The sequence below is a fragment of the Micrasema longulum genome, unplaced genomic scaffold (assembly GCF_059751315.1).
Source record: "Micrasema longulum isolate JH-2025_06_02 unplaced genomic scaffold, ASM5975131v1 h1tg001332l, whole genome shotgun sequence".
NCBI classification, from domain to species: domain Eukaryota; kingdom Metazoa; phylum Arthropoda; class Insecta; order Trichoptera; family Brachycentridae; genus Micrasema; species Micrasema longulum.
This window is the reverse complement of record NW_028278518.1, coordinates 69,423-95,584: the sequence shown is the minus strand read 5'-3', so window position 1 is coordinate 95,584 and position 26,162 is coordinate 69,423. Positions and strand designations below refer to the sequence as shown.

The 26,162-nt window shown below is 29.2% G+C and overlaps 1 protein-coding gene across 1 annotated transcript; it reads right to left on the bottom strand.

Annotated features, from left to right (window-relative positions):
• Positions 1-109: 109 nt before the first annotated feature.
• LOC148275851 (sorting nexin-14-like) lies at positions 110-16,974 on the bottom strand. Its single transcript, XM_088235115.1, has 16 exons — positions 16,749-16,974; positions 16,490-16,655; positions 16,292-16,399; positions 16,086-16,217; positions 13,829-14,079; positions 11,654-11,807; positions 11,356-11,521; positions 9,112-9,392; positions 8,445-8,506; positions 8,098-8,353; positions 6,725-6,912; positions 6,333-6,620; positions 5,476-5,684; positions 3,988-4,152; positions 3,710-3,894; positions 110-1,409 (listed from the first exon to the last, which is right to left on the bottom strand). Exons 1-16 carry the CDS (start codon positions 16,856-16,858, stop codon positions 1,344-1,346), a joined length of 2,787 nt encoding a protein of 928 aa, XP_088091241.1. The 5' UTR covers positions 16,859-16,974; the 3' UTR covers positions 110-1,343.
• Between the last annotated feature and the right edge of the window lie 9,188 nt (positions 16,975-26,162).

Sequence of the window (26,162 nt, the reverse complement as noted above, 5' to 3'; positions counted from 1 at the left end):
GTAGAGCAGGGCTTTCAACTTCAAACTGATTTTATTTTTAATATTGTAAAAAGTCTAAGAAAAAAGTAGGCACCTGCATTTTGACATTTTTTTATTACATTTATACTTCTATGGATTTGTGAAAAACATATTTGCTGAATTTGTAAAGTTCCATAAAATATTGTAGGGTAGTTATAACCAGGTAACTTCAAAATCAGCATTTTTTAATTAGCCACTAAAAACAACCCTTTGTACCTTCCTCCATGAATGCTACAAATAGACAAGTCGTAATGCATTAGATTCATATTATCATGATTGAATGCATGACTTGTCTATTTTTAGCATGCATGGAGGAGGAATAAAAGAGTTTTAGTGGTTTACTCAAAAACGCTGATTTTACAGTTATGTAGTTGTTATACGATTATTACCCCGCGATATTATAATACATTTATTTTAAGCAACCTTTGGAAAGTCCTATCATTCTTCTTATTAGGATAGATTGCTAAGAGGAAAAAAAGGAGAGTTATTCTAACATAATTCCCTTAAGGTTTTGTGTCAGATAAATGCTATTTATCATTATGAAGTTTTGAATAAATTAAGAATATTGATTAATTTTATCCTATCACATTTTTAAAAGGTTTTCTACTATTTGATGGGCCACTATATAATTTAATAATAATGTACACACAGTTTATAAATATTGCTCCTCATTGATAAATCAGTTCATTTATGAAAAATTGTTTTCAGATTATGAAGGAGAGAAAAACTAACATTCGTGTTATCATGGTAGCATGTTGACAATTGCTGTTTAAACTGGTAATTTATTTGTTTGTTTTCATAAGTTAGATTTCACAAATTGTTTAAAATCACTATTCTATTGGAATATAGAATATCATAAAGTTTTATCAATGTTATTAACTTATTTCTGTTTAATCATCTATTGACTCATTAAGTCGATACTAAAATAAACTTTAACAAAATATATAATAACAAATGAACCTTACTTCGAGATATGTATATTAATATAAAAATACTAAAAATGTAGTACAAAAAATAACATGCAAGGAGCATACTCATTGGAAATATAAGAATCACAAATAATTGAAAAAATATATATATAGCTGATAGTTCCATGAAAGTTTGGTACATTTAGTAAATATTACATGTTATAAAATTTAATGTTCACTTCGCTCAAATAATTATATTTCCTTAATGAAAACCACACGATTGATTGCCTATCAGCATTTTTTAAATCACAATTTTAAAATGCAAGTATTATAATAATATGTATGTATACAGTGGTTAAAGTAATAAAAAATAACCATTATATTATGATTGCTGATTGATATTAATAAAACAAATATTTAAGTAACGATTTCAAGTTCAGGAAATAGCTCTGCAAGCAATATATCCAGAAGGTTGTAAACTAACTGTAATGAAAACATATTAAATCCATTAGTGAAGAGTTTGTCTATTGCATATTTTATTCTCCTTAAAACAAATAATGCTTCATTAGGCATGCAGCTTTAAACCAATTAAAAGTATTTAGTATTATTATATTTATATTAGGTTTAATTTCAATTGTGAGAGGCGATGTGACTGTAATGTCATCATCCCTTTGTTTAAATTATTGATTTATGATGCGGGGGTAAGATCTTCAATCTAATAATCTTCATATAGTTAATCTATGTAATGACTCCCTTAAAATGCTTGGTTTTGTTCTTAGAAATGCCAAGATCTTTTCTAACACTCATATTATGAGGACATTGTATAATTCTTTGGTAAGAAGTCGTTTGGAGTTTGGTTCCATTATTTGGTCGCCACATGAGACTCGATGCTCTTTGATGGTGGAGAGAGTGCAGAAAAAATTTCTGCGCTATCTGTATCTAAAAGAGTGTGGATATTATCCTTGGCTCTTCCAAACCGACTTTTTACTGGGGATGCTAGGCTATCAGTAATTATGGAGGAGGAGGGACGTTCATTTGGGTGTTCACTTTTTCCAGGTGATCGGTGGTTGCATACATAACTCAGAAATTCTGATGGATGTAGGTCTGTTCGTACCTGATAACTATCTTCGACAAAGACAGCATCGATTGTTTTACCTACCGCGATGCATAACCAACCTGCCAATGGTTATTGCCGGTTGGTAGAGCAATCTTGCTACTTAATCGCATCGCCTCGGATGTCGACATATTTCACGACAGTGGGCCTTCCCTTAGGAAAGCACTTTCTAACTTTTAATTTTTCTTTTTACATTTTGTTATATTATTTTAATAACATAACTATCTACTGTAATTTGTGATCTATTATTGTATTTAGAATGAATTGGGTCTTTTTTTTGTAATGTTCTAAATATCTGAATAAATAAATTAAATGTTCCATCCAAATGACAGTCCAGGGCCCGAATTACTATGGGAAGTTAACAGAGTTATCTTCAAATGTCTATAAAGTAAAATATGAAATTATTTTGAAACCTGTTTGATTACAGGTTATTGATGAAGGTACTTCAAGTTTTCATACAAATATACACCCGTGTGTACAGAAAATTTGATTTTACCTTATAGACAATTTAAGATAACTTTATTAACTCGCCATTGTAATTGAGGATCAGGAACTATCGAGTATTGCAGGTTAAAACCAATCTTGAAATAATTTCATGTTGACCTTGCCGGTACTCGAACCCAAAACCAAAGGATCTACATATGTTTCTTGCAAAATATTATATTTTCGCCGTTCAGACAAAAGTCGCTAACCCTAAAAATGAGAGATGAGAGTTTTGAGTTAAATATGCCATTCAAAGCGTAAAATTATGTTCTTTAAGAGGCAAGGGTCACCAAGGTAACTTAATTGCTAAACTGAAGTTGCATAAATTCAAATTATTTATTTTTTAGTATGTGACTTTACATTATTATACAAACAGGTTGTTCTTTAAACCATGTCACATCCGAAACCACGATGATCAGTATGAGAAAGAAGACATATTGGCACATTAAAAGAATTTTTCAGAACGACTAAAATCATTAAAAAAAATAAATAGAAAACAATAAAATGGTTGCTTACTTCTGCAGGGGAGAAGCGAGGGGGGCGCGGCCTTGCGGTTCAGACTCCCCCCACTTAGTTTCTCCCCTGCAGAAGTAAGCAACCTTTTTTTCTCTCTATATTTTATTTTTTAAGATTTTAGTCGTTCTAAAAAATTATTTAAATGTGCCAATTTGTCTTCTTGCTCATATTGATCATCGTGGTTTAGGATGCCAAAAAACATGTCAAAAAATATTTCTAACGAATTAAAAACGAATTTTTAACAACATTAAAATAATTATTACCAATATTTCCTTCATTTCACTAACTCCTTTAGCTTGCAAATTTTAACCAACTTGCCTCATTAAAAATCATCCAGATATTTTTTAATGTATCAGAATAAAAAAGTTACCAATGAAATTTATTAAAAAGACATAAGAGAATTATGTTGTGTACATAAAACATCCAAAACACAGATTTTTCCTTGGACACCAAAGTTTCAAATTGCGATTTCTCAGAATTAAATTTTTTGGGTTAGTAACTTGCCTGAAAGGCGACGATATATTACTTAACAATGGAACTAAATAATTTATTCATCATTGAATATGGCAATGAGGCGAAAATGTTTCTAGTATTATATCGTAACGACATATTCACTTAATGTTCAGTGGTCATGTGTATGGTATATTAACTTATAAAATGAATGGCATACCTGTTTATTAAGTAAGGGATGTTGTAAAAATTCAAACAAATCATCAACTCCTTGCAGAAAATTGGGGCCCAAAAGAGTTGTAAATAAAAATGGAAAGCCATGCTGTAATTGATTCTTGGCAGTTGTTCGCCTTTCATTCGGTTCAGTTTTTTTACTGGGAGGAATTTTGTCTTCGAATAAAATAGCTGAAAAAATATTTTAGATTTGTCTAGTTTATTTTAAAAGACCCTTGCGTAATTAGTGCAAGTAAATTATTTAGCAAAATCTGTTCATTGTACCTTGTCCTAATTTAATGAGATGTGCTAATCTCGGCGGTGGCAGCACTGAACACAATAAATCAGTTATATATTTGTCAAAGGCACCATCTAAATTAGGTGTACCGAGACTACTGACAATTTCTAAAAGAGTCAATAGAGCCTTTCGAACTTTGAAGACATCAGACACTGAAAAGAATAGGACAAAAATATCAATGTAACTAAATTGTAATTAATTTAACTAAAGTGTAATTATTACTTTAAAATAAGACTTTTAAGAACCACAGCTAATAACTACGTATCCTCAATTTGTGAATATTGTCAACGACCATTCATCACCACGTATTATGATCACTAAAAACCGTTTCCTAACACTCGTAACGCTTAGCGAAGATCCGAAAGCAACTGGCATACTGATAGTGGTATAGGTTACTTGGCTACTGGCCTGCATGACGTATACTTATACAGGGTTTACCGATAGGGGTGATGGGATTTTTATAGCTCATGGTGGTGGCCATATTTTAATGTTAAAATTTGACATCTGCTGTCAGTTGTCATCAGTACGGTTTGTCATTTTATCATGAATCGTTTCACATTGCCCTAGTGTTTGTCTTATCTTGTACAAAATATGTTCGTCATTCTGCTCCTTCTGAGCTCGCTATTCGTCGCATAATTTAAACATTGGAGACTGAATGTATTCTACATAATAGTAAGCCATCGACATGACTTTTTCTGTGGGGCCATTTTAATCACAAGTTTACACCAACAAACCCAGGACTCTTGATGAGCTCGAAACCAACTTTCGCTGCACCATAGTCGCCATACCATCCAAAATGCTGCACAGAGTCATTTAAAATTAGCATCACCGGATCAATCAGTGCAAGAGAAGCCGTGGTGGTCAATTAAAAGATATTTTGTTTAATTTATAAATGGTACAACACGTACCATCTAATAAAACCATTCAGATTTTTTTAATTGACTTTACTGCATTTTATATCAATTTTAAAACATTTTGTTCTTATTGGTAGACCCTATAGCATCGAGATTGAGTTTGATTGAATGAATGAAGAATGCTGAAAAATCATAATCAAGCATTCATATTTATATACCTAAATATTAAAGTTATTAGATGCAATGTGTACTACCTACACATTGCATATAATAACTCTCAATTTCTTTTGAAATCGGGTGCAATAAGGATAAAGGAAGTAAGAGTGTGGTCCTGAAAATAAGAATGTAGATCTAATTGGTCAAATAAACATGTGTACTTGCACAAAGTGTTTTGATAAAATATAAAGTACTTAATCGCCTGATTTGCAATAGGATTAGGTATAAAAATTATATTAAATGTTATCAATTTAAATGGAATCCATTTTTTAAATCATCAATCTGTTGGCGAAGTATACATAGTACAATATCGCATTGCTCAGAATTAAATGGATGAGAAAACGTAATTAGATTTGTAGTTATGTGGATCAATCAATCAGAAATGAGAAAGTAAATAATATTTACATAAAAACGGCAGAACTTGAGTAAACCCCGCAGTCTTATATGTTTTCTTTTTCAATGTAATATCCCTTTTATTTTGCATGTTGAAATTATTTCCAAAAACACCATCAGTGATACATCTCCCTGTACTAGGTTCTATGGTGCCAGAGGATGCTATACTTAGAACATCAGCGGCCTCTTCACCATCGTCAATATCACGTGAATCGTCTTTGCTAAAATGCAGAAAAATAACAATAGAACATACTGTGGACTTTGAAGTGAAAATGATCATACTGTTTTAAGAGTAAATTGTGCTAGAATGTTTTGTTCTGTGATAACCACATTTTTTATTGATCTTGGAACTTGAGATAGTAATTTATAAAAAATCAAATAATTCATTTTAATTTTTTTTTCATATAATCAATATAATTATTCTTTCAATCAGAGGCCCATCCGGCGTTTCTGTTTTACACTAATCATATTCGGGTGAATTGCTATCCCAGAAATCTAAAGTAAATAGCCTGCTAATACTTACTATTACTTTATATTACTAAAATTCATACATTTTTTATTCTTTATCTGTAATCACTAACATGTAATTAATATTGACAAACTCAGTAGACAGTGATATAAAAATAGTACAAATTTGAGTAAATATTAAAATTAGTTGTTTTGTATACTTTATTGATACATTGTACAAACATTTACTACGCTTTTTTAATGAAAGCTTTTTAAAAGAATTTCACTTCATTTTTTAAAGTTAGACAACAATATTTTCCGCTCTATATCTATTTTCTATTCCAGTATTTCACCTAACTAATTTTATTTTAAAAAATAATCAAATTGTACGAACAAGTTCATGTGCTGAAAACATAACTTACAGTGAATGGTAATAGTCTACATCGGTGGATATTAAAAAGGTGTTCATGAATGTATCTAGATGCTGTCCCTTTTCTTTTCTTAGCTTATGAGTCACTGTTTGGTAAATATTTCCTAAATCAGGTACTATAGAGAAGCCTGGCCTAGCTTGTTCAGCTAGGGAAGCAAAATCATCATCAGCGGTGAGGAATAAATGCAGTAAATCACTGCTCTTTAGCAATGGTTTTAAAAGTAAATTTTGAAGAAAAACTTCATATTTCTTTTTTCGTACTTCAGCAGCAGCTTTTACCCTGGAAGAGTAACCAAATTCACATTTAAGATTAAATTAAACAATAGCAAAATGCAGTTCAGTAATAGCCAAATGTTAATTATACAATAAACAATCTTGTCATACCTTTTTGAAGGAACATAGGCATCTCCCATTTCCACTTCTCCGTGAAATTCAACTAATTTTGCTTTGAGTGTATGAAAATCATTATCACTTCTATCTACTGTCCATCTACTTTCATTTCCTAAGCTAAGTGGATCTGTTTTCAACACACTTATGGTAAAAAAATGTTTGATGCCAGTTTTACTGATAGCCTGAAAATATTTCAGAGAAATAAAATATGTACTTAAAAGATCTAGAGCAACGGTCAGCAATTACTTTTGGTGGCGGGACATATAAATGTCTTCTTTTTGGGGGGGCACGTGACTGTCCACATCACTCGTTTGCGTGCGAACCAAACAACAGATTTAAAACAATGTGTTCAATGTACAATTAAATAATTGCTGTGACGAAAGAATACAATTCGAAACAACACTTTAATACAAAACATGCCGACTACAACACTTGTTACCCTGAACATTCTGATTTGCAAAAAAATAAAGTGAAATCTTTTTTTGACAGCAGGGCTGCATGTACCACTGTGGTCCATTCAAAAACTGAACAGGAACCCACAGGGCCAAAAGGTAGCACTTCGCCGGATTTAGCTCGCGGGCCGCCAATTGCCGATTGTTGATCAAGAGTATTCAAATTAGTTCATTTCAATGTTCAACATATGTATGCATCAACAATCACTGAAAAAGCAATGTAAACTTTTTAATAATCAATATAATATGACTTTTTCATGATTCCACCGTGTCCCTAAATAGCTAGCTGCATCTATATGCGGCATTGATTTTTAAACTAATATTAACACAGCAAGGGTAAGCCTTGTTTGGCGTGGAATTTGCCATTTAGTATTTTTAGTATTTTTGGACCATAAGATGCACTTTAACATTGGCGTTTTATCATCCAATTTTTTTTTTCTTTCTAAAAATTGATAGATAAATTCTGGGGTGCATCTTACGGTCCGATGGGTCTTAACATCTGCAAAATATGGTATGTCACAAGTAGGCAAAATTCTTAAAATAATAAATGTATATAGACGGCAAATAAAAATAGTAATTTTATATGCAAGACTTTAAAGGATTACAGGTAGTCAGAATTTTCAAAAAAATATGAACATTTTTTGTAGCTGACCTACAAAAAAATCATTGCCGTGAGGCGCTGTTTGTAAGAGAGGGCTCAATAATTTAACTGATAACTTAGTCCAGAATCGAAAATATCTTTATTTGAAAGAAAACTATTTGAAATATAGTATTATGTATTGAATAATAAAATATATACAACAATTATTTTTTTTTCTTAAAAATGTATATTTTTACATGCCTTTGACTACCAATAATCGCTTTATTATAATCTAAATTTCATAGTGCTGGAAGGATAAATAATTATTAAACTACCTTTTTTTCTTTGACATCTTCGATTGAGACTCTCCAAGATGTTAAATCTCTTTCCTTGAGTTTGGCGTAGTCGGCGAGGATATCAGAATATTGTAAGTCTACTTCACTTACATCAAGCAGCTCTCCCTCACTCCCTAACCGAACTACACTATCCGCAGATTCTAACACTTGTTCATCTAATGTCTCAGATTTAAGAGCACCTTTTGTTTTAGAAATTTGATTTCCTAATTTATTTGTTGCACCTTTGTCATTTTTTCTGCAAAACAAAAAAAAAGATAAAAAATAATACGGATGTAATTAATTTGCTATATTAGAATTCATATTTAAGATGGAAATTAAATACTTACTTATTAATATTCTTCTTAATATATTCCTTTGATGGTCTGTTTCCAAAAATTAGTTTGTAAAACTAAAAATAATAAATTATTTACACAATTAATGCCACTAATATCAATTAAAAAAATATATATACCAAATAAACTGGTTTAATAAAACAGTGATATGTTCATAATGTAAAAATAGAGAAAAAAAAGTTATTTAATCGTAATCCCATTTATTTGTTTATTGACTGAAAAATGTATTTTTTATGTTTTATTTTATACTTGATAGAAGTTGTTAGAACTTTTATAGAAGAATGTACACATTCAACATAAATATTAATGGCTAAAATGAAATATGTTAAGCGACATTTTTAATTATTTCCAATGTTATAACTAAATAACTTAATAGTGGATAAACATATAAATACACACAGTGAGCTAAGGCAAATAAGTTATTATAATACATACCTAGGTGTGCAATGAATTGAGACAAAAATAAATATAATATTAATAAAAAAATACAGTTTCAAAAATTTTCATTGAAAAATTGAAGTGCAACGTTTTAAAGTAAGTAATAAAAGATCACTTATATGATACAGATTAAAAAGTTATCCATGTTAAATACTTAAAAATAAGTAATAATTATTGATGGCATACATTTCCATTATGATGATATATTTAGTAATAAACTTACTTCATCAGCATCAAAAAACTTGGGTGCCCAGATCTGATCCAACACTGAGTAAACATGATCATATGCCTGGTAAAGTGCTTTGCTCGTTTGCAGTTTTGTAATATTTGATACACCCTCACTAAGAATGGTCTTCAATTGGTCCACATTTTCATTAGAAAAGGCTATAAATGAAGGGCTCTCTCTTACAAAATACATGAGATAGATGTCCCAAGCATTATTGAACAAGACGACTTCCTCTTCAGGTTTTAAATCAGGCTTAAGCATTTTTTTGTTAAATTCATCTAGAAAATATTCAAATGATTATTGTATTCAACTGTTCTATCATTCCATCATTTATCAAGCTACTAATATTTATGGCCATATTTTATACTTCACCAAAATATTTATTTTAATATTATTTAAACCATCATTTTCGATATCGAGGTCGATAGGGACGAGGTTGTTAATTTTTTAATGTTCAAGATTAGCAAAAATTAATAAATCTGCTTTCCTTCCATACTTTTACTTTTATTTGCTTTTTATATATCTTGATATTTTCATGTTGTTTCATTATGTATTTTTGTATTATTCAATTTAGTGCTCACTCTTATTTAGCATATTATTTATTGATCCTATTTCTTACTACAGTGTAGAGTGAGTTTATAGAAACCATGTCTCAATTATCATTTCAATTATGTTTTAATATATATATTATTTTTCTATTGATTTCAATGATACTGTTATTATTAATGTATTTTTTTCAATACAACTATATTTTACTATTTATTTATTTATTTATTCACACTCTTTATCAAAATACAATTCCATATTCACTTTGCCCAGCTAACAAGGGTACATACCCCGTTCCAAGCTAGGCAATTACATTTTTATATATTATAATAGTTAACAAATTAATATAGAGCACAGACAAACAAAATATAAATTTATTCGGATACACATTTTGATTCATATACATACAGACATACACATATATACACACATATATATAGATATACACATATATACACATGTACATACACACACACGTACATACACCCATGCGCATACACATACATACATTCATAAAAACATAGACAATTTATTTATGTGAAACTTCATGGTTGTCATCTATAAATATATTTTTTTTAATTATTCCTTATTTTTTATATTTTATTTTTGACATCCAGTAAGGTTCTCCAATCCGTGGCATGCATCAACTTTTCTGACTCCCTACGACCAATGTCATGAAAGAGCGAGGTCAACACCTTCTGTAACTTGACAACACTCCCGTCTTTCCACGATTCTGGCAAAAGGTTATGGACCTTTTTGCCAACGTTATAGTGTTGTCTCGATGCCAGAACAGTGTTGACCCCTTCACTTAGTATCAGATCCCTATTATACTTTTATTTTGTTGATTTCAATGATACTGTTATATTGTTTATTTGATTATGCATGAATCTAAATTTATATAATTTATAATTTACATTTTAATATTTATGTCTGATTTTCTGTATTAAATTGTATTCTTTGGAATTTTGTTATTTATTACTTATACCTTTTTTTCTGGATTGTTATTATATTGCATCACATGTCATTATATTTTAATGTAATTAATTTTATTACGTATTTTTTATGTTAATTATTATGGCTTGACATGGGCACAGCCTAAAAAGCCTTAATAAGTTAATTAATGTATAATGAGTGTAATTTTGAATGAATAAATTAATAAATAAAATTTAATTGTTATATATTTTTATTGTTTCTCTTTTTTTTGTAATACTATCAGTCTCAATATTAGTTTTGAACACATAGGAATATAAATACTGTGTGATAGTAAATTAAAATAAATATGAGACAAATTACGTAGTTTATTTCAACAAAGTGAAAATGTAACACACTTAATAGAGAAAAATCACAAAATATGATGATTATGTAAAATATAAACTTAATTATTAAAGATGGAAAATAACAAAGTTAGTCCTTAAAATATTTATTTTATACATTTATTACTTAAATCTATATTATAAGATAGATTAGCAGACCTGTAAATGCTTAGATTTAAAGTTTTTTGTAAGCCCATGAAATACTAAATAGGCAGTCGAAGTACATTTTAAGACATAAAAAAAGAATGGTTATATGGAATGATTCTGTTTAATTCATTTCAAGATAAGAGTTTTATTTTACTTGTGCTATTTTAAACTGTATGTTAAAATACACAAGTAATAATATGTAAATATAAGATTAATTGTGTAAAAATTGATTTACCTATGTCCATACAGAATTGCAGTAAATGGATTTTTCCAACAGATTTTAGATATTGCATAAAAGCATACAGGTACTCTCGGTTTTTCAAAATTTCAGAAACTTCAATATTTAGTAATCTAAAGCGCTTATAGTTATTACTTTCTACAAAATTTGCTAAAAATTCAACCTGGAAAGAAATCAGAAACCAAATTAAGTTAATATTTTATTAGATAAGTAAAGATATATATAGTGTTTTATTGACAATGACAGATAAAAGGAATAAATATCATTATCAAAGTAGGAAACTCATTTTGATTACCTGGTGTTTTGGAAATTCAGGTAGCTTTGACAATTTTATATCACTTGTTGCTAAAATCACTAAAGTATTAATTATTCCAGGATCTGACAGAATATCTGTTAAAGACAGTAACACCCAACCAGCAAATATTTCTCGAATTAATATGTTTAGTAATCTGAAAAATAGAAAATTCCATTATTAAACTAATGTTTGTATTTGCAATCATGTTGAAATTTCAATCCACCTGTGCAAAAATATACGCTCATATATATTTTCATATACACAAATCTTTGTACTACACATATTAGTCAAATGAAGGAAATATTTGTTTTTATGATAAATGTATTTTTTTACCCTAACAAGATTTACGATGCAAATGTTGATAGATGCAGAAATAGAGGAAGACCGAGAAAGACATAGAAAACGCTCAAAGTTGAACAAGTAAAAAGTCGGAATAATTGGCGCGCGTGCATGAGAAGATGTATAAATGTAGAGGAAGCGAGATCTGTATGCAAAAACAGAGTGATATGACGTTCTATCTTTGTTTTTTTTTTTTTTAGAAAAAAAGAAATATTTGCGTTCTTATGATTTACCCAAATATTTAATTTTGAGGGCCATTTTCAACGAGTTGTAAATAACTCACTATTAGAAAATGGAATCGAGTTGGGGTAGAGTGGGATTCGAACCACGGACCTTCGGTCCGTGAGTCCGAGACACTAGCCACAGGACCACAACCCGATTTTTATATTATTTTAACTAATCGACACAATACCACGAGAAGAAGTATTTCTTTTAATTTTTATGGCTATTTCTCCATTTTTTTCATCTTTGTTTTCCATAATTATAACTGACAAATCTCTGATTGGTCTTAATGTTTTTAATGTTAACATTACATTACTTTCTATTTTTTTGTCAAAGATTGATTTCTAGAATAAATAAATGTAAACAATGAGTGCACAGCATGTTGTGCCTTTGTTTTACAAGATTGTTTGTATCTTAAACTATCTTATTTTGATTCTATCAAATTTCAACTTGTGGCTACATATTGATGAAAACTCCATTGATTCTTGGGCTAAGCACACTGTTCAAATAATGAAAAATAAAATAACAAATCTGTGAAACTGAGATCATATCTTTTAGTCAGAGTTTTATGCTTCTAAATTTATTTTATAATAAGAGATAAGGATAGCTGATCTGATAGATAATCTGCTGCCATTGGCATGTTTTTATACTTTTAAACTACTTTTAATTACTTATATTATATATGTTAATAAAATCAATATAATGTGTCATTAATTTTGAAGATGTTTTTTAAATTGACCTAAATTTATTGTCTTATATTTTACTTAAAGATTCTTCTCATCGTTTCTTTGAATCCCTTAAAATAAATATGTGTTTATGTTTTTCCTTTTTTAAAAAAAAATGTTATTACTATTTTATTTTATTTTTACATCTGAGCATGTTTTTAATTCTTTATTTCCATTCTTAATTTTTAATTACCCTTACAAATTTTCTTCATTTTTAATATTATTTCCATTTGTAAATACTCACTACTAATTACAAACCTTTATATCTTTTTTAAAAAAAAAAAATATTTTTTTCACTTAAATTTTAATTTTTAAACAACTTTCATTTATACAGTTTTAAACAGTTTTCTTTTTCCTTCTCTTTTTTATACTTTCATAATTAACCTTACATATAATTGCTTTTTAATATGGAAACTTCACTGGTCCATTAGAATTAAGTCTAATTGTGTAAAATATTAAGCTTTGTAACTGTACTGTATGTTTCCTGAATAAAAGAAAATAAAATAAAAAATAGCTAAAATATTAATAGCTGCTGGTAATTGAATAATTACATTATTGAATATGGTTAATAGTAAAACTTATAATGTTTGGATTTTTAAAAACTTAACCCTTCGAGGACGAGGATTTTTTATTACTATAAACTATTGTATTTTACTAAAAAATTCGCTTTAAGTATGCCAATGTGGCATACTACAAACTAAAGAAAATACCTTTCAGTGCTGAAATATAATTAATGCAACCATAATAACTTAAAAACAGGAGAAGTGAGGGTAGTGTTTCGCGACAGTGTCTGCTGTGATCATATGGTTGACTCGTACTTGAAGAGTTAAATAACCACTAGATACGTGTATGTTAAATTTAAATAGAATAACAAATATAAAATACAAACTTTGATTCTAAATCATCTTTGGGTAATAAATAGGGCATTATCGCTCTTGTTACACTCTTTAAATATTCAAGTTCAGTCTCTCGATTAGTTACTGCAGGATGTAAGGAATATCTCAAGGGTCCATTGATTGCCGCCTCTTGGAGACATTTGTATCCCTTATCAGCCATAAGTCTTCTGGCGTCGGTACAAACTGCATAGTGGCTCAATGCACAAGGAACTAATTTGTTGGTTATTAACTGACCAATATTCACCTGCAAAAAACAATCAGAAATAAATTGAAATAACTAAATCCATCAAACTCAAAAGAATATATAAAAAGTGCATTTTGGGGTTTTTTTCTTTATAGATGATATTTCACAAAAAATGCTTTTGCTTAGGTTTAAAACAATATAACCAGAAACTCTTTTACAGTGCAATAAAATGAAACTTGCTCTGCAATTTTCGATCAAAATAAAAATAAAATATAAGTATTACTATCATTGGTGCATAAGGAAATCACTTTGTAAAAAATCTACAATAGTGTGGCATATAAAAAATGTGGTCAAGTAAAACACAATAATTTTTTAAATAAAAAATGTAATGTTTCTTCGACAGTGTGTTTCAAAATTACATTGAATAAAACACTCAAAACAATTGTGCAAAGAGTGATAAAATATCTAACACTTTTTAAAATATTAGATACTATGTATTAGTTTTGATTACAGATGCGCCGAATATTCGGTAATTATTCATATTCGGCATATTCCGCGTGCTTTTATATGTTCGGTATTTGGCTTAATATTCAGTTAAAATACCAAATATTTAACTACTTATGGTGGACATATACTGGGCCAGCGAATGGGACCGCAAGCAAGTGGAACTGTGTGACTTTATCAAAAGGCGGCAGCCTTTATGGTGTAGTGGTCATGACGCTTGACTCACACACTGAAGGTTGTGGGTTCGATTCCCGGTGAGAGCACAAAAATTTCATGCAATTTTTCTCAAGATTGGGTGTTCTGTGCTGTAATTCACTACTGTAATTGGGCCTCCTGGCCTGTTGTGGTGCAAAAAAAGGCACTGATCTTGTGTTTTAATGGTAAAATCAAATTACTATAGTCATATTTACCCTGTTGACTCTCAGATGTCAGCCATTAAGTTTATTCAGAAATACAAAATTCGAAAATCAAGTAACTAAAACATCAAATTCAAAATCTGTACAAAAAAAAGAGAGTCTCTTGTAAAAAGCGTGACCACAATGTTGATGGTTTGTTGGTTTTGTTTGCCAGAGATTCTGGTTTCAATTGTTTTGATTCTGTGCTTTAACTTTAAATGATTTGTCAAAGCTGATGTTGAAGCCATTAGTCTTGTCCGCATCAAGAAGTTAAAGAATTGCACAATGTGCACTTGACTTTCGTTTTGTCCAGTTCGTTTTGAAAATATTTCATTAGCACTTGTTACGATAAAAAATCTCGTTAAATGGATTCAAAATAAATTATTCAAACACTTAAGCTCTGTACATGCGAGACTGACAAAGCAACAGATAAATTGCCAGCGGGAATAGAACGAGCTTTGTTAGAATGCCGTTAGTTCGCCTGGCGCCTATCGCTCCTGTACAAACTTGTTCAGCGGGACAAACCACAAGTGTAATGAACCAAATAATTCGGCCAAATATTCAGTTAGGTTAGCACAAAAACAACTAATGTTCCTATTAGATTTTGTTAAAAATATCCATATTTTGGGTATCTCTAGTTTTGACATTACGAATTAATATTAAGTCGTTAAAAGTGATATAAATTATAAACGACCTACTTACTTTCAAAACAGTCTTTAGGATTAAATCATATGAAAATTCAATCTTAACTCATTCGCTGCGGTGCTCACAAACATCTGTGAGCATCTATGACAGCACTACTACTAAGTTTTCACAGCGTGTGTGAGAATTTTATTATCAAAAGTTTCATAGCTTAAGTATTTATAAAGTACAGAGTATATTCATAGTCACTAACAAAATAAGTGTTTCAACTAATAAACAAAATATGTCAATTTTGAATGCGGGGAAAGGGTTAAAAGACGAAATAGGGAATGATATGTTTATGACTGAATGTTACACAGTGTGTAAAGTGGCCACTTAAACCAGCCAATGACAGGTCATAAGCCCTGTAAATGCCTAGACTTCCATATTCCCTTCTCAAAAATGTTTTCCCTCTCTGTTGAAATAAATTTAGATATGTTTATGTTTCAGAACAACAACAAACATGTAATTTAAATAATTACTAACCTTTAAAGCTCGTTTAAGCAATGAACTGGAAGAAAACCTTAGAAGGAATCGAAGTTCTATGAGAAGACTTTGCTCTTTTGTAATTTTTGAATACCATCCGCTAACAAACTCTTTTAATATTACATTGTAAAACTGAAACAAAGTGTTATTATTATTAAAACCAGTTTTTTATAATGTATTATAATGAAAGCAGATAATTATCTTACATCCTCTATTGCTTGATCAAGTTGCTTGTGAATATAGAGACTTTCCCAAGGCTCAGTGCTTTCCAAATGTCTAGAACATCCGGTCCCTCCACAAACACTACAGCCAAACTAAAAATAATATAAGGATAAATACTTATTTTGTATGTAGTGCTAGTAAAATATTCTAATACAATTGAATTTTTTGGAAATTCCAATTACCTTGGGAGATTCTGGCAACTTGCTGTCTTTCGAACTTCGTCTTATGTCAAAGTAATTCAGCAACAAAGACACACATATAAGACACTGGCTTTTGAACTTAAGCACTAAGTAACAAAACAGGAAACCACCAATGTAGCTAGTAAAAATAATTATTGAATTTGCAGCACTGAAACACAAAACAGGTTCATTTGAGATGAGCAAAAAAGAAATATTCCGCAAGTAAAGAGGTCAAACGTAAATATATTATGAGTCAATTAACCTGGTGACAAATAAAACTGAAAATATTAGAAGAAGGAAACCGATTACATAGATAAACGTCCCATGGTTAACTTTACGAACTGATAAACTATTTTGTTCCTTTCCGACCATTGTTAAAATGGAAAACTACGTATATTTTATTTGAAGACATGTCTGACAGCTGTCAGCGGTATAGATACCATTGTTGATGTTACCAGTTACCAACTGACTTCGAGCGCGGCCATAGCAATAAATAAAATATCACCTTATTAAATGGTGATTGGATGGGTAGGATATTATAATTTCATTTATTGATTTTTCCCTCGGATTTATCTATGAATTTATTTATTTATTCATTCAAAATTACACTCGTTTACATATGCTGACAAGCCTCAAAAATAAAAGCTTAGCGGGATATTCTTTAAAAAAATATACATATATTAAGGCTTTTTAGGCTGTGCCCGTGTGTCATTAAAACTAACAATAAAAAATACACATTAAAATTAAATAAATTATACTAATAAAATAACAATCCAGGAAAAAAATATAAGGAATTAAATTCCAATGAAGCAGACGAATAAATTGAATCGAAATATTTTTAAACCTCAAATATGTAGATTATTATAAATATTGGACTAAACCGTTAATATATACTCGTATGTATACACTAAATGCGGCACTAAGATAAGAACCCGACTTATGTTCTATTTCTCATAGGTCCCGGAGTTTATTTTGTTTTTGGTGGAAATTGTGTGTTTCCTTGTATACGCTAAGCAAATGTAAAGCAGTGCAAAAAGGCGCGAGGAATAGCTTTGAATTCAAAATAAGCGGCGTAAACAGTTGTTCGATATTTTTTAGAACACGTCATCTCTATTTGATTATACCTCGGTGAGCCTTACAACCTTTTTATTTTAGTTTTGGTATTTCATTTTTCTTGCCATATAATATATATTTTTTGATTCAGCTGTGCTATATTATGTATTTGACATCCAAATAAAAAACCTTTATTAAAAAGTAAATAAATTGTAAATAATATGACATATCATCCAAACGTGTTTTGTATCACGTTTTTTTTATTTTCAAAACAGTTTGTATATCGCCTATAAATATACCTACTTTAGGTGTGTACTTATGGTCTGACTATATGTGTTATTATGTTTGTTTATATATTGTAAAATAAAACTCAATTTTATTGGTTTTCCATATATTTGAGCGCACTAACAGTTATACACAGTATATATTTTTCTTAAACGTAAACACATAATAGCTATCCTGTGAATAAATAAAAATATGTAATTCCTTATTTAATACTAATTTATATTTGATATAGAGATCCGATATGATAATTTGTTGAGTATTATAACATCTAATAAATATTTGAAAACATCAAATTTTTAAAACTATGATGCAGGTTTATTTTCGCGTAGAGCTCAAGAAAAACTTAAAGAAGTTAAAATACTTGCATACTTGAACGAAGATACTAATAAAAATAAAGAATAACAGTCATAAAATTTGGTTCCTCTAAGGATCTTAATGGTGCAAACTAGCACCTACTATTGATGATAAAGTAACAACAAATGTCGTTCATTTATATCACTTTCTATTTTAATCCAAAATGAAATTGATTTAGTTCAGATTGTAATTTTTATAAATTAATTAACTACGATACAATTTGCATAAAAAGGGAATACATTTCAGGGATCACAGAATAATGAAAGAAATAAATTATTAAAAATAGGCAGACAAGACAAATTTGGTATAACAATCTAAGATGGATGCTAATTAACAATGTACTTTGTTACAAAGTCAACGAGAGTTGTGTTGTATTGGTGTCATGCAAAATTATTTATAGATAGGTAGTAGGAAGTATCTTAAGCACATTGTTTTAAAAAAATATATAAACCATTATGAAACACATCGGTAGAAGTGGTTTAAGAAATGAGTATTCCTGTTTCAAAGCTAAGTAAGTACCGTGCATTTTACTTTGAAATGATATAATATTCTCTTCTCTGGACACAAAATGATTTAAACATAGATTTATTACAATGTAAATTCACAGAGTTTTTGAAGATATATTTTTATGATAGATATTATATAATATACACATTATAACAATAAAGTTTGCTAAGAAGCATGTTGCATTATGGCAAATGATACAATTATAAACTAAAGCTAACATCGACCTAAATACGTGCACTATAGAGTAAAATATTAATGACATAAAAACGTACCAATAGTTACCGAGTATATTTAATGATACCATTGCTGCATTCGGAAAGACTACATACACGATCAAAAATGAGAGGATACTCATTTTTGCCAAATAAAGAAAGTCTGTGCATAAATGTTTACTAACAACATACGTTTTTGATGGATCTTAATCAGATTTTTTCCTTAAATTCCTTAAAATTTCTACCCATTTATCTATTTTTTGTTAAAAACTGAATTTAACCTTTCCCTCACTGAGCATCCAAAAAATATACATGACCAAACGGCCCCAGCGCCTTCTTGAATATGGTATCAGGAGAATGAAGCGTTGGGAGTGTTTATGACCGTGCAATAATTTATTCATGTTTTCGCGTACACATATTTTACTCATTGGTGTATTTTATTTATTTTTTTTAGTTTACCAAATGCTTGTACATAAAGTGAAATTGACCAAATCGGTCTATGGGGGATTCGAATCCCCCCCTCTTAGGTCCGGCTAGGTTAAAGGAATGCTTAAATGTGGTGTTGAAATAATATTGTCACCAGTGCATCCCAGTCAATAAAAGAGGCTTTGCTATTTTTTCGCTAGACGTAGTTTGACATTTACAAAAAAGAATACTTATATTTGAATGAATGATTTTTAGCTTTGTTTATCACTCATAGACAAACAGTAACTAATGAAAAGTCACATCATCCCTTTTACAATGTTTACCCTAACGGGTTTTACACGTTTTCATGATACAAGTAAGCATTTTGGTTTCGGTTCTAACCGTCTAGTTCACGTCACATCTGGCTGGCGGTTGAAGAACTATTAAATACGCATTGGGCATGACTCCGCGTTCCGGCATAAGTTAAATGTCATTATTTTCGAGGGCTCGGGGTGCATCTATGTGTATCAATAGGTCGATGAATGCTAAAGTTAAATTGAAATAAAAATGTTATTTTTGAAAGCTACTTATCCATTTTTCACCACTATCACTTCTCTCCCTGTATCTGTAATATCACTATTCAATATAAACTGTGATGTTATAATATGTTGTATGTCTCTTTCTATATACAAAAAAACTTATTGATATAAAGATACGAGTATAATAAGTTAAAACAGTGGAATTCCTTATACTTAATATGTAGATAGAGTACAAAAGGGCACAGTAATTTCATTGCAACAATGAAATGCATTCATAAAATACAACGCATACGTTTCCTTTTCTAGATAATTACGTATTGAAGTAAGAAAGATATGCAATAGTGACTTGGATTCCTGTTGTTTTAAATTAGCAGATACATTTAATTTGGATTTTTTAATTTTTAATTTTTAAATATGCTATCAAGGGATTGAACGGGATTCCAAATTAAAGTTATGAATACATACAAATAAAGCCAACTGAAATAAACCTAATAGAAAATATGAATGAAATGTTTAATAATATATTGTTTCTTCGTAACCGTCTCATAAAAATAATAATACGAACCTTATTTGAAGGGATGGGTACTTTCTTTATTTCGATAGTACCTATTTACAAAATCAAATAATATACATTTACTCAATAAGATAAACTGATAAAAGTTTTGTATTTTTTTTAGAAAAATAAATAAATGACTTTGTAGAACAAATTAATTAAGACTTGTAAGTACAAAAAACAATTAATGATTGTTTTAATATGTGCGTAGGTTTTCACGGTCATTGTTATCAATATATATCTTTTTTAGGTGAACCCGTGTTTGTTGAATTAGTTTCGATGTTTCGGCTACCATTGCAGGACCCATCTTCAGAGTAAACTGTGTGTTTTGTAGAAAAAAACATGTGTTTATGTACTAGGCGTATATGTAGGCACACTCCGTGTCATTTTTGTAGTGTGTAGTGCCGAGAACCATGTTGAGTTTAATTTTAGCCTGTCGACTTTTTTTATGTTATTTGGGGGTTTGTCTATTTCAACTGCCTTTTTTATTATTCGTGCACTGTAATTTTTAGGTTTATGCAAAATCATTGGTTCGAAAGCGAAAAGATGTCCTGTGTCTATAAAGTGTTCCGCTATTGCAAATTTTTCCGAGTGCGCTAGTTTACAGTACACGATTGAAAAAACAAACCCCCAAATAACATATGTAAACAAAGACGACGGGCTTAAATTAAACTCAACATGGTTCTCGGCACTAAACGCTACAAAAATGACACGGAATGTGCCTACTGTCGACTGCGACACGGTACAAATTACTTGTAATAGTACATGTTTTTTTCGTCAAAACACACAGTTTACCCTAGTAGTAGCCGAAGCGTCGGAATGAATATAGCATAGACGGGATCAACCAAATTATATATATATTTATAGGTCAAAATTGTCAAATTATTGATTTTATAAATTTTCATTCGTTTAAGTTTACGTTTGGATTTTATCACAATGAGGTTTTCTGGGTCATTACGCAGTGTGTCATTCGCATTATTTTCAGAAGTTTACACAGATTTGAAATTAACAAGGTGCATAAAGCAACGACCGCTACACTGTGCAAATCTTAAGTACATGATGTTACATACATATCTACACATACAAATAACATCAAACCTGATGACGGGCGCTGTAATGCGATCCAAAATAGAGGAAAAGAATGCGAACGACACACGCCAAATTAACCTAGAAAAACCTACTAACATAAGAAAATCTACAAAATTTAATTGCGGAATAGAATTGAAATATAATTTCTTCTTTTTATATTGTGAATGAAAGGAATATGTTTATTACTAATTTAAAAGCATCGAAAAATTTGTGAAGCAGTGTATCGTCGGAAATTAAAAATCCTGTAAAGAACACTTTAATGAATAAAATGAGACTGAAATATATTTTTTTAATCTCATTGTTATTTATTGCGCATGTTGTAGATATTTTTTTAAACGCCCTTTCTTTAGCAGCGTTTCTTAATCATAATAATTTTCTGTTATGTTCAAACTTTATGTTGATTTTTTAAATATGTATGTCAAAAGAGCATCATTGCTCAGAAATCTCAGACAGTGGTTTGGTTTGCCGGATGCAGCAGCGCTGATTGGACTGGCCCAGGGTTGTGATGAATTCAAAAGAAAAAAGAGATCAAAGTAAGAGAAAGAAGAATATGTGTGTTATTTACAACATTTGAAATTTCCAATATAAAAATGGTTGTTTAAATTTATTTTGCATATTTACCTATGTTGCAGTTTTCTTTTACAACTTATGTTCTAAAACATATTCAATAAATTTAAAAGATAGTATTCGTATCATATGATTTAAAATTAACATCACATGAAGAGATATAATTATATATAGAGTCTAATAACATTAAATTTATCACTAGTAAGTATGACAGTCATTAGATAAGAGTAAAGAAAAAGAGTTTGTATTTCATACATAGGATTGTCGTAGTTACATACAATATATTTAGGCCATTCGATATATATTATAAACATTTAGTGTATATTTTATTTACAAATTTCATATTACATGCGCGTTGACATAATATTTAGGTAAAAAAACTCTGAAAATTTGCGATAGTTCAAATTATTAAACAAAGTATAATAGCTTACATAATTAATTTTCTCACAAACTATCTTCAATAAATCGATAATATAGCGTACAGTTGGAATTAACGGGATAATATTATGATAATTTGTGCACCAAAACAGTTTCACATTGTTATTTCACGCTTAATCGAAAACATCTACTCTTAATTTATGTTTGCTTATTTGTTTTATTTTATGAGACATATGAGATCACATTATTTGAAATATCTATGAACTTTGTTTCTAAGTTAGGCACAGTGCTTAGAGTGAGTTAAAAATTATGTGGGTACATTCAAAATGTTCGACAACTTAAGGGTTTATTACTATGCGGTATTAAATGTTCAAAATAATATTGTTGTAATAATCAATTTGTGCAAGAGAAAATTTTTTTTGAAGACCACATGGCATTATTTATCATGCACTATGCACTAAACCTGAAAACTATTTAGGTAAACACCAGGAATGCCCATGCCTTGGCCCGCAGGCTACATGTGCCCCAATTAAAGGTAACGTTTGGCCCTTCTGGCGTTTTCAATTTTCCAAACATTTTGCATTTCATTAATGGTGAAATTCAAAATTACAATCACCGTACATAAAACACGTGTATCGACCATCAATAAATGTGGACATCACTATATTACGTCGCTATCAATTAAAATTAAGGAAACTTTTTATAGGAATTATAGCTGCAGTTGGCACCACACATAGATGCAAATAATTGTTCTTCAAGTTGAAAATCACAAAATGAAAATTTAACAAATCTTCTGCGATGCGCGATATTTAAATTACTGGTCGGCATAAAAAATTGCAGATAATAAAAAACTAATTCGAAAATAATAATTAAAGAAAAATATGTATCTTAATTATTAAGTTGTAAAATATTTGCGGACTCATCAAAGACATGTAATTTTTTACGTTGAATTACCGAGTGATTTCAGTTGGGTATACCTAGTATACACAATGGATGAGCACGAATGATTTTTATTTAATTTGTTTTTACTTTTATTTGGTGTGTAATTTTCACTGCGGATTCATTTCTTCAGCCGTTTCAGCCTCTAGTGCTTCCACATGGATATTTTGCAATAATTTAAAAGTGTAAGCCGAGAAGTTAAAATGCTTATTCCGAATAAAATATTATATTTGAAATCTTGCCCCATTAAAAATCTCAAATCAATTTCAACGATTTACGTGATGAAATGAAACATTTTATAGTTTTTTTTAGTCATAATTGTGAAAAAGCAGTGTTGAAAAATAAACATAAATATTGAATTTAAATCAATGAATATTAATACTATTAAATTTGCTGAATGTCAACACTGAAACTTTTATAATAAAAATCGATAAACATGAACGTTACATTTTGGCTTTTTATATCCGAACTATAAAGTGGGAATAAACCATATATATTAAAAAAAAAAATCTAGTGACAAATATTAATACAATCAAAATGCATTTTTATTTAGATATTTAACACCAGGTCATATGAAGACCTAAAGATGGCAGCACAGGATATACCAGAGTGGCAGAGGAGATGCACAGGTTTGCTTAGAAGCAATATCTTAGAGGTTTGAAATCAGAGAGAGAGAACACCGGGTGGCTTGAAAAATGCCCACTGGACAGATTTTTACTGCCAATGAGCAAAATGAAGAGATGGAAACTCTCTTGATTAAAGTTAAAGTCTGAATTTTTTCAATCAATCTGCGCAAGATTCTGTTTTTTTCTAAAAAAGTATTTTTTAAACAAGCTTTACTGGATTTGAACGTCCTTACTATTAAATATTGTCAAGAGACAATTTATCATGTTAAAATTGTTTTAACAAAGCGTTAAGATTCCTTTTTTTAAATATGTACATTAATATCATTACACACCTGAATAAAAATATACATTTGAAGAATATCAAATGCCTTTTTGGTCGCCATCAATAAGAGTTAATCTATTTATTTTACAATATATTATCATGAACAGTTATTATCATTTACCTATTTTCTAATAAAATTTTGTATGTATTCTTAGCATAGGTATAATACATTTCAAATATGGTTCTACTTAAACATTCTCTTTATTTTTTAAAACTTCCTGATATGAAATTGAGGGAGTAAAACTATTTTCATAAAATAAATATGCTCATAATAAAACTTTAAATAAATATAATACCAAATTAATTTGTGAATTATAGTTTTCAAATTTGTTATCACTTTGAACATATTTATATTTGGCACATCTTACCGAGCTCAGATGCAAATGATGCATTAAATTCAACAGTATTAAAAAATAAAAACATTTTTCTAAAAACAGTTATAAAAAAACATTGACATTAAGTCAAAAACCACCATAATATAATAACAAGACTTGAATGCACATAATAATAATAAAAAAAAAACAAATTACCAACAACAGATTCCACTTGGTGTCCAATTTTAGTGATAATATTGTATTTATCATCAGAAACAACACAGAAGAATGATAGTACACCATCTTATTTTAATAATGTCTACCAATTTCAAAACAGTCAAATAATCTTAAAATTAACTTATATCCTAACATTTTAATAAATCACATTGCATAAATAAAATACACATATTTCAAGCTCTTTTTAAAAATCTTATAATATTTTAACTTATATTTTGGATACTTTTTGGTTTGACGATAATACAGTTAAATACTTATCATGCTTATACATTTTTTTTATTATCATCAGTGAAAGATATTTTACATTAAGATTTTTTATGTTATTTTTATTTTTTTGGGTACTTACAATCAAACATTAAACTGCGATATTAATATCGTTACAGTTTTTTGATAATATTCATAGCTGAACAAAATTATCTAAAAATAACAAAACGTTTAGGAATTTTGGCATAACATAATTTTATTAATATTAACTTCAAAAGGTGAATTCTCCAGCATAAAAAAATGGCTTAGTTTTGATGAAATAGTAATTTTTACATTATTTCTTCTTTATACTAAAACATTAATATCAGTGATAAATATAATGAAATTACAAATTATAACAAAAAAATTGTTTAAAGTACACACAATCGAAAATAGTGTTTATTTATCTTAAAATGTTAAATTTTAAAAGTAATACTTAATACATTAAATATTAAAATATTTTTATTTATTCTTTTACACATATTTTTTCTTATTTAAGATTTCAATTTCCATATGCATTTTACAAATTTATAACTCACACATATTCATTTTTAAAAATTTGATTATTGATTTGAAATGGAGAACGATTTTTTAGAAAACATTTTACGTAAATTAACAATTACATACATCATATTATGCTAATTACAATTACATTTTGTAAAACGATAGTGTTTTCAAAACAAGATACCAATAATTTATTAAACTGATCAAGTTTCTTAGGTCATCTAATATATGAAATGCCCATTGAAATATATGTATGTTTATGTAATAATATTTTATTTTTATTTTTGCTATTATTTAATTATGTACGTGCTTCCACTTTCCATTGTGTTATATCCCAACTCAACACAGGACCCGTGGCCTCATAAAGTTTGGGATACGTTATTATTATATTTGTTTGTAATATGTATGTATTTGTGTGAATAAATAAATAAAATATGATGCAGAAATGTAAAATCAAATCTTAAATCTTACTGTTTTTACAAATATCACAATCTAATATGTAAATAAATTAATTTGACAAACGACGGATGATATCATGCTCCAAAATAC

Coding starts and splice junctions, on each gene's coding strand:
- LOC148275851 (XM_088235115.1), bottom strand. CDS start 16,858: ATGGTCGGAAAGGAACAAAATAGTTTATCAGTTCGTAAAGTTAACCAT. Junction 8,354..8,444: donor ATTAAGAAGAATATTAATAA/GTAAGTATTTAA, acceptor TTTGTTTTGCAG/AAAAAATGACAAAGGTGCAA. Junction 6,913..8,097: donor AAGATGTCAAAGAAAAAAAG/GTAGTTTAATAA, acceptor AAATATTTTCAG/GCTATCAGTAAAACTGGCAT.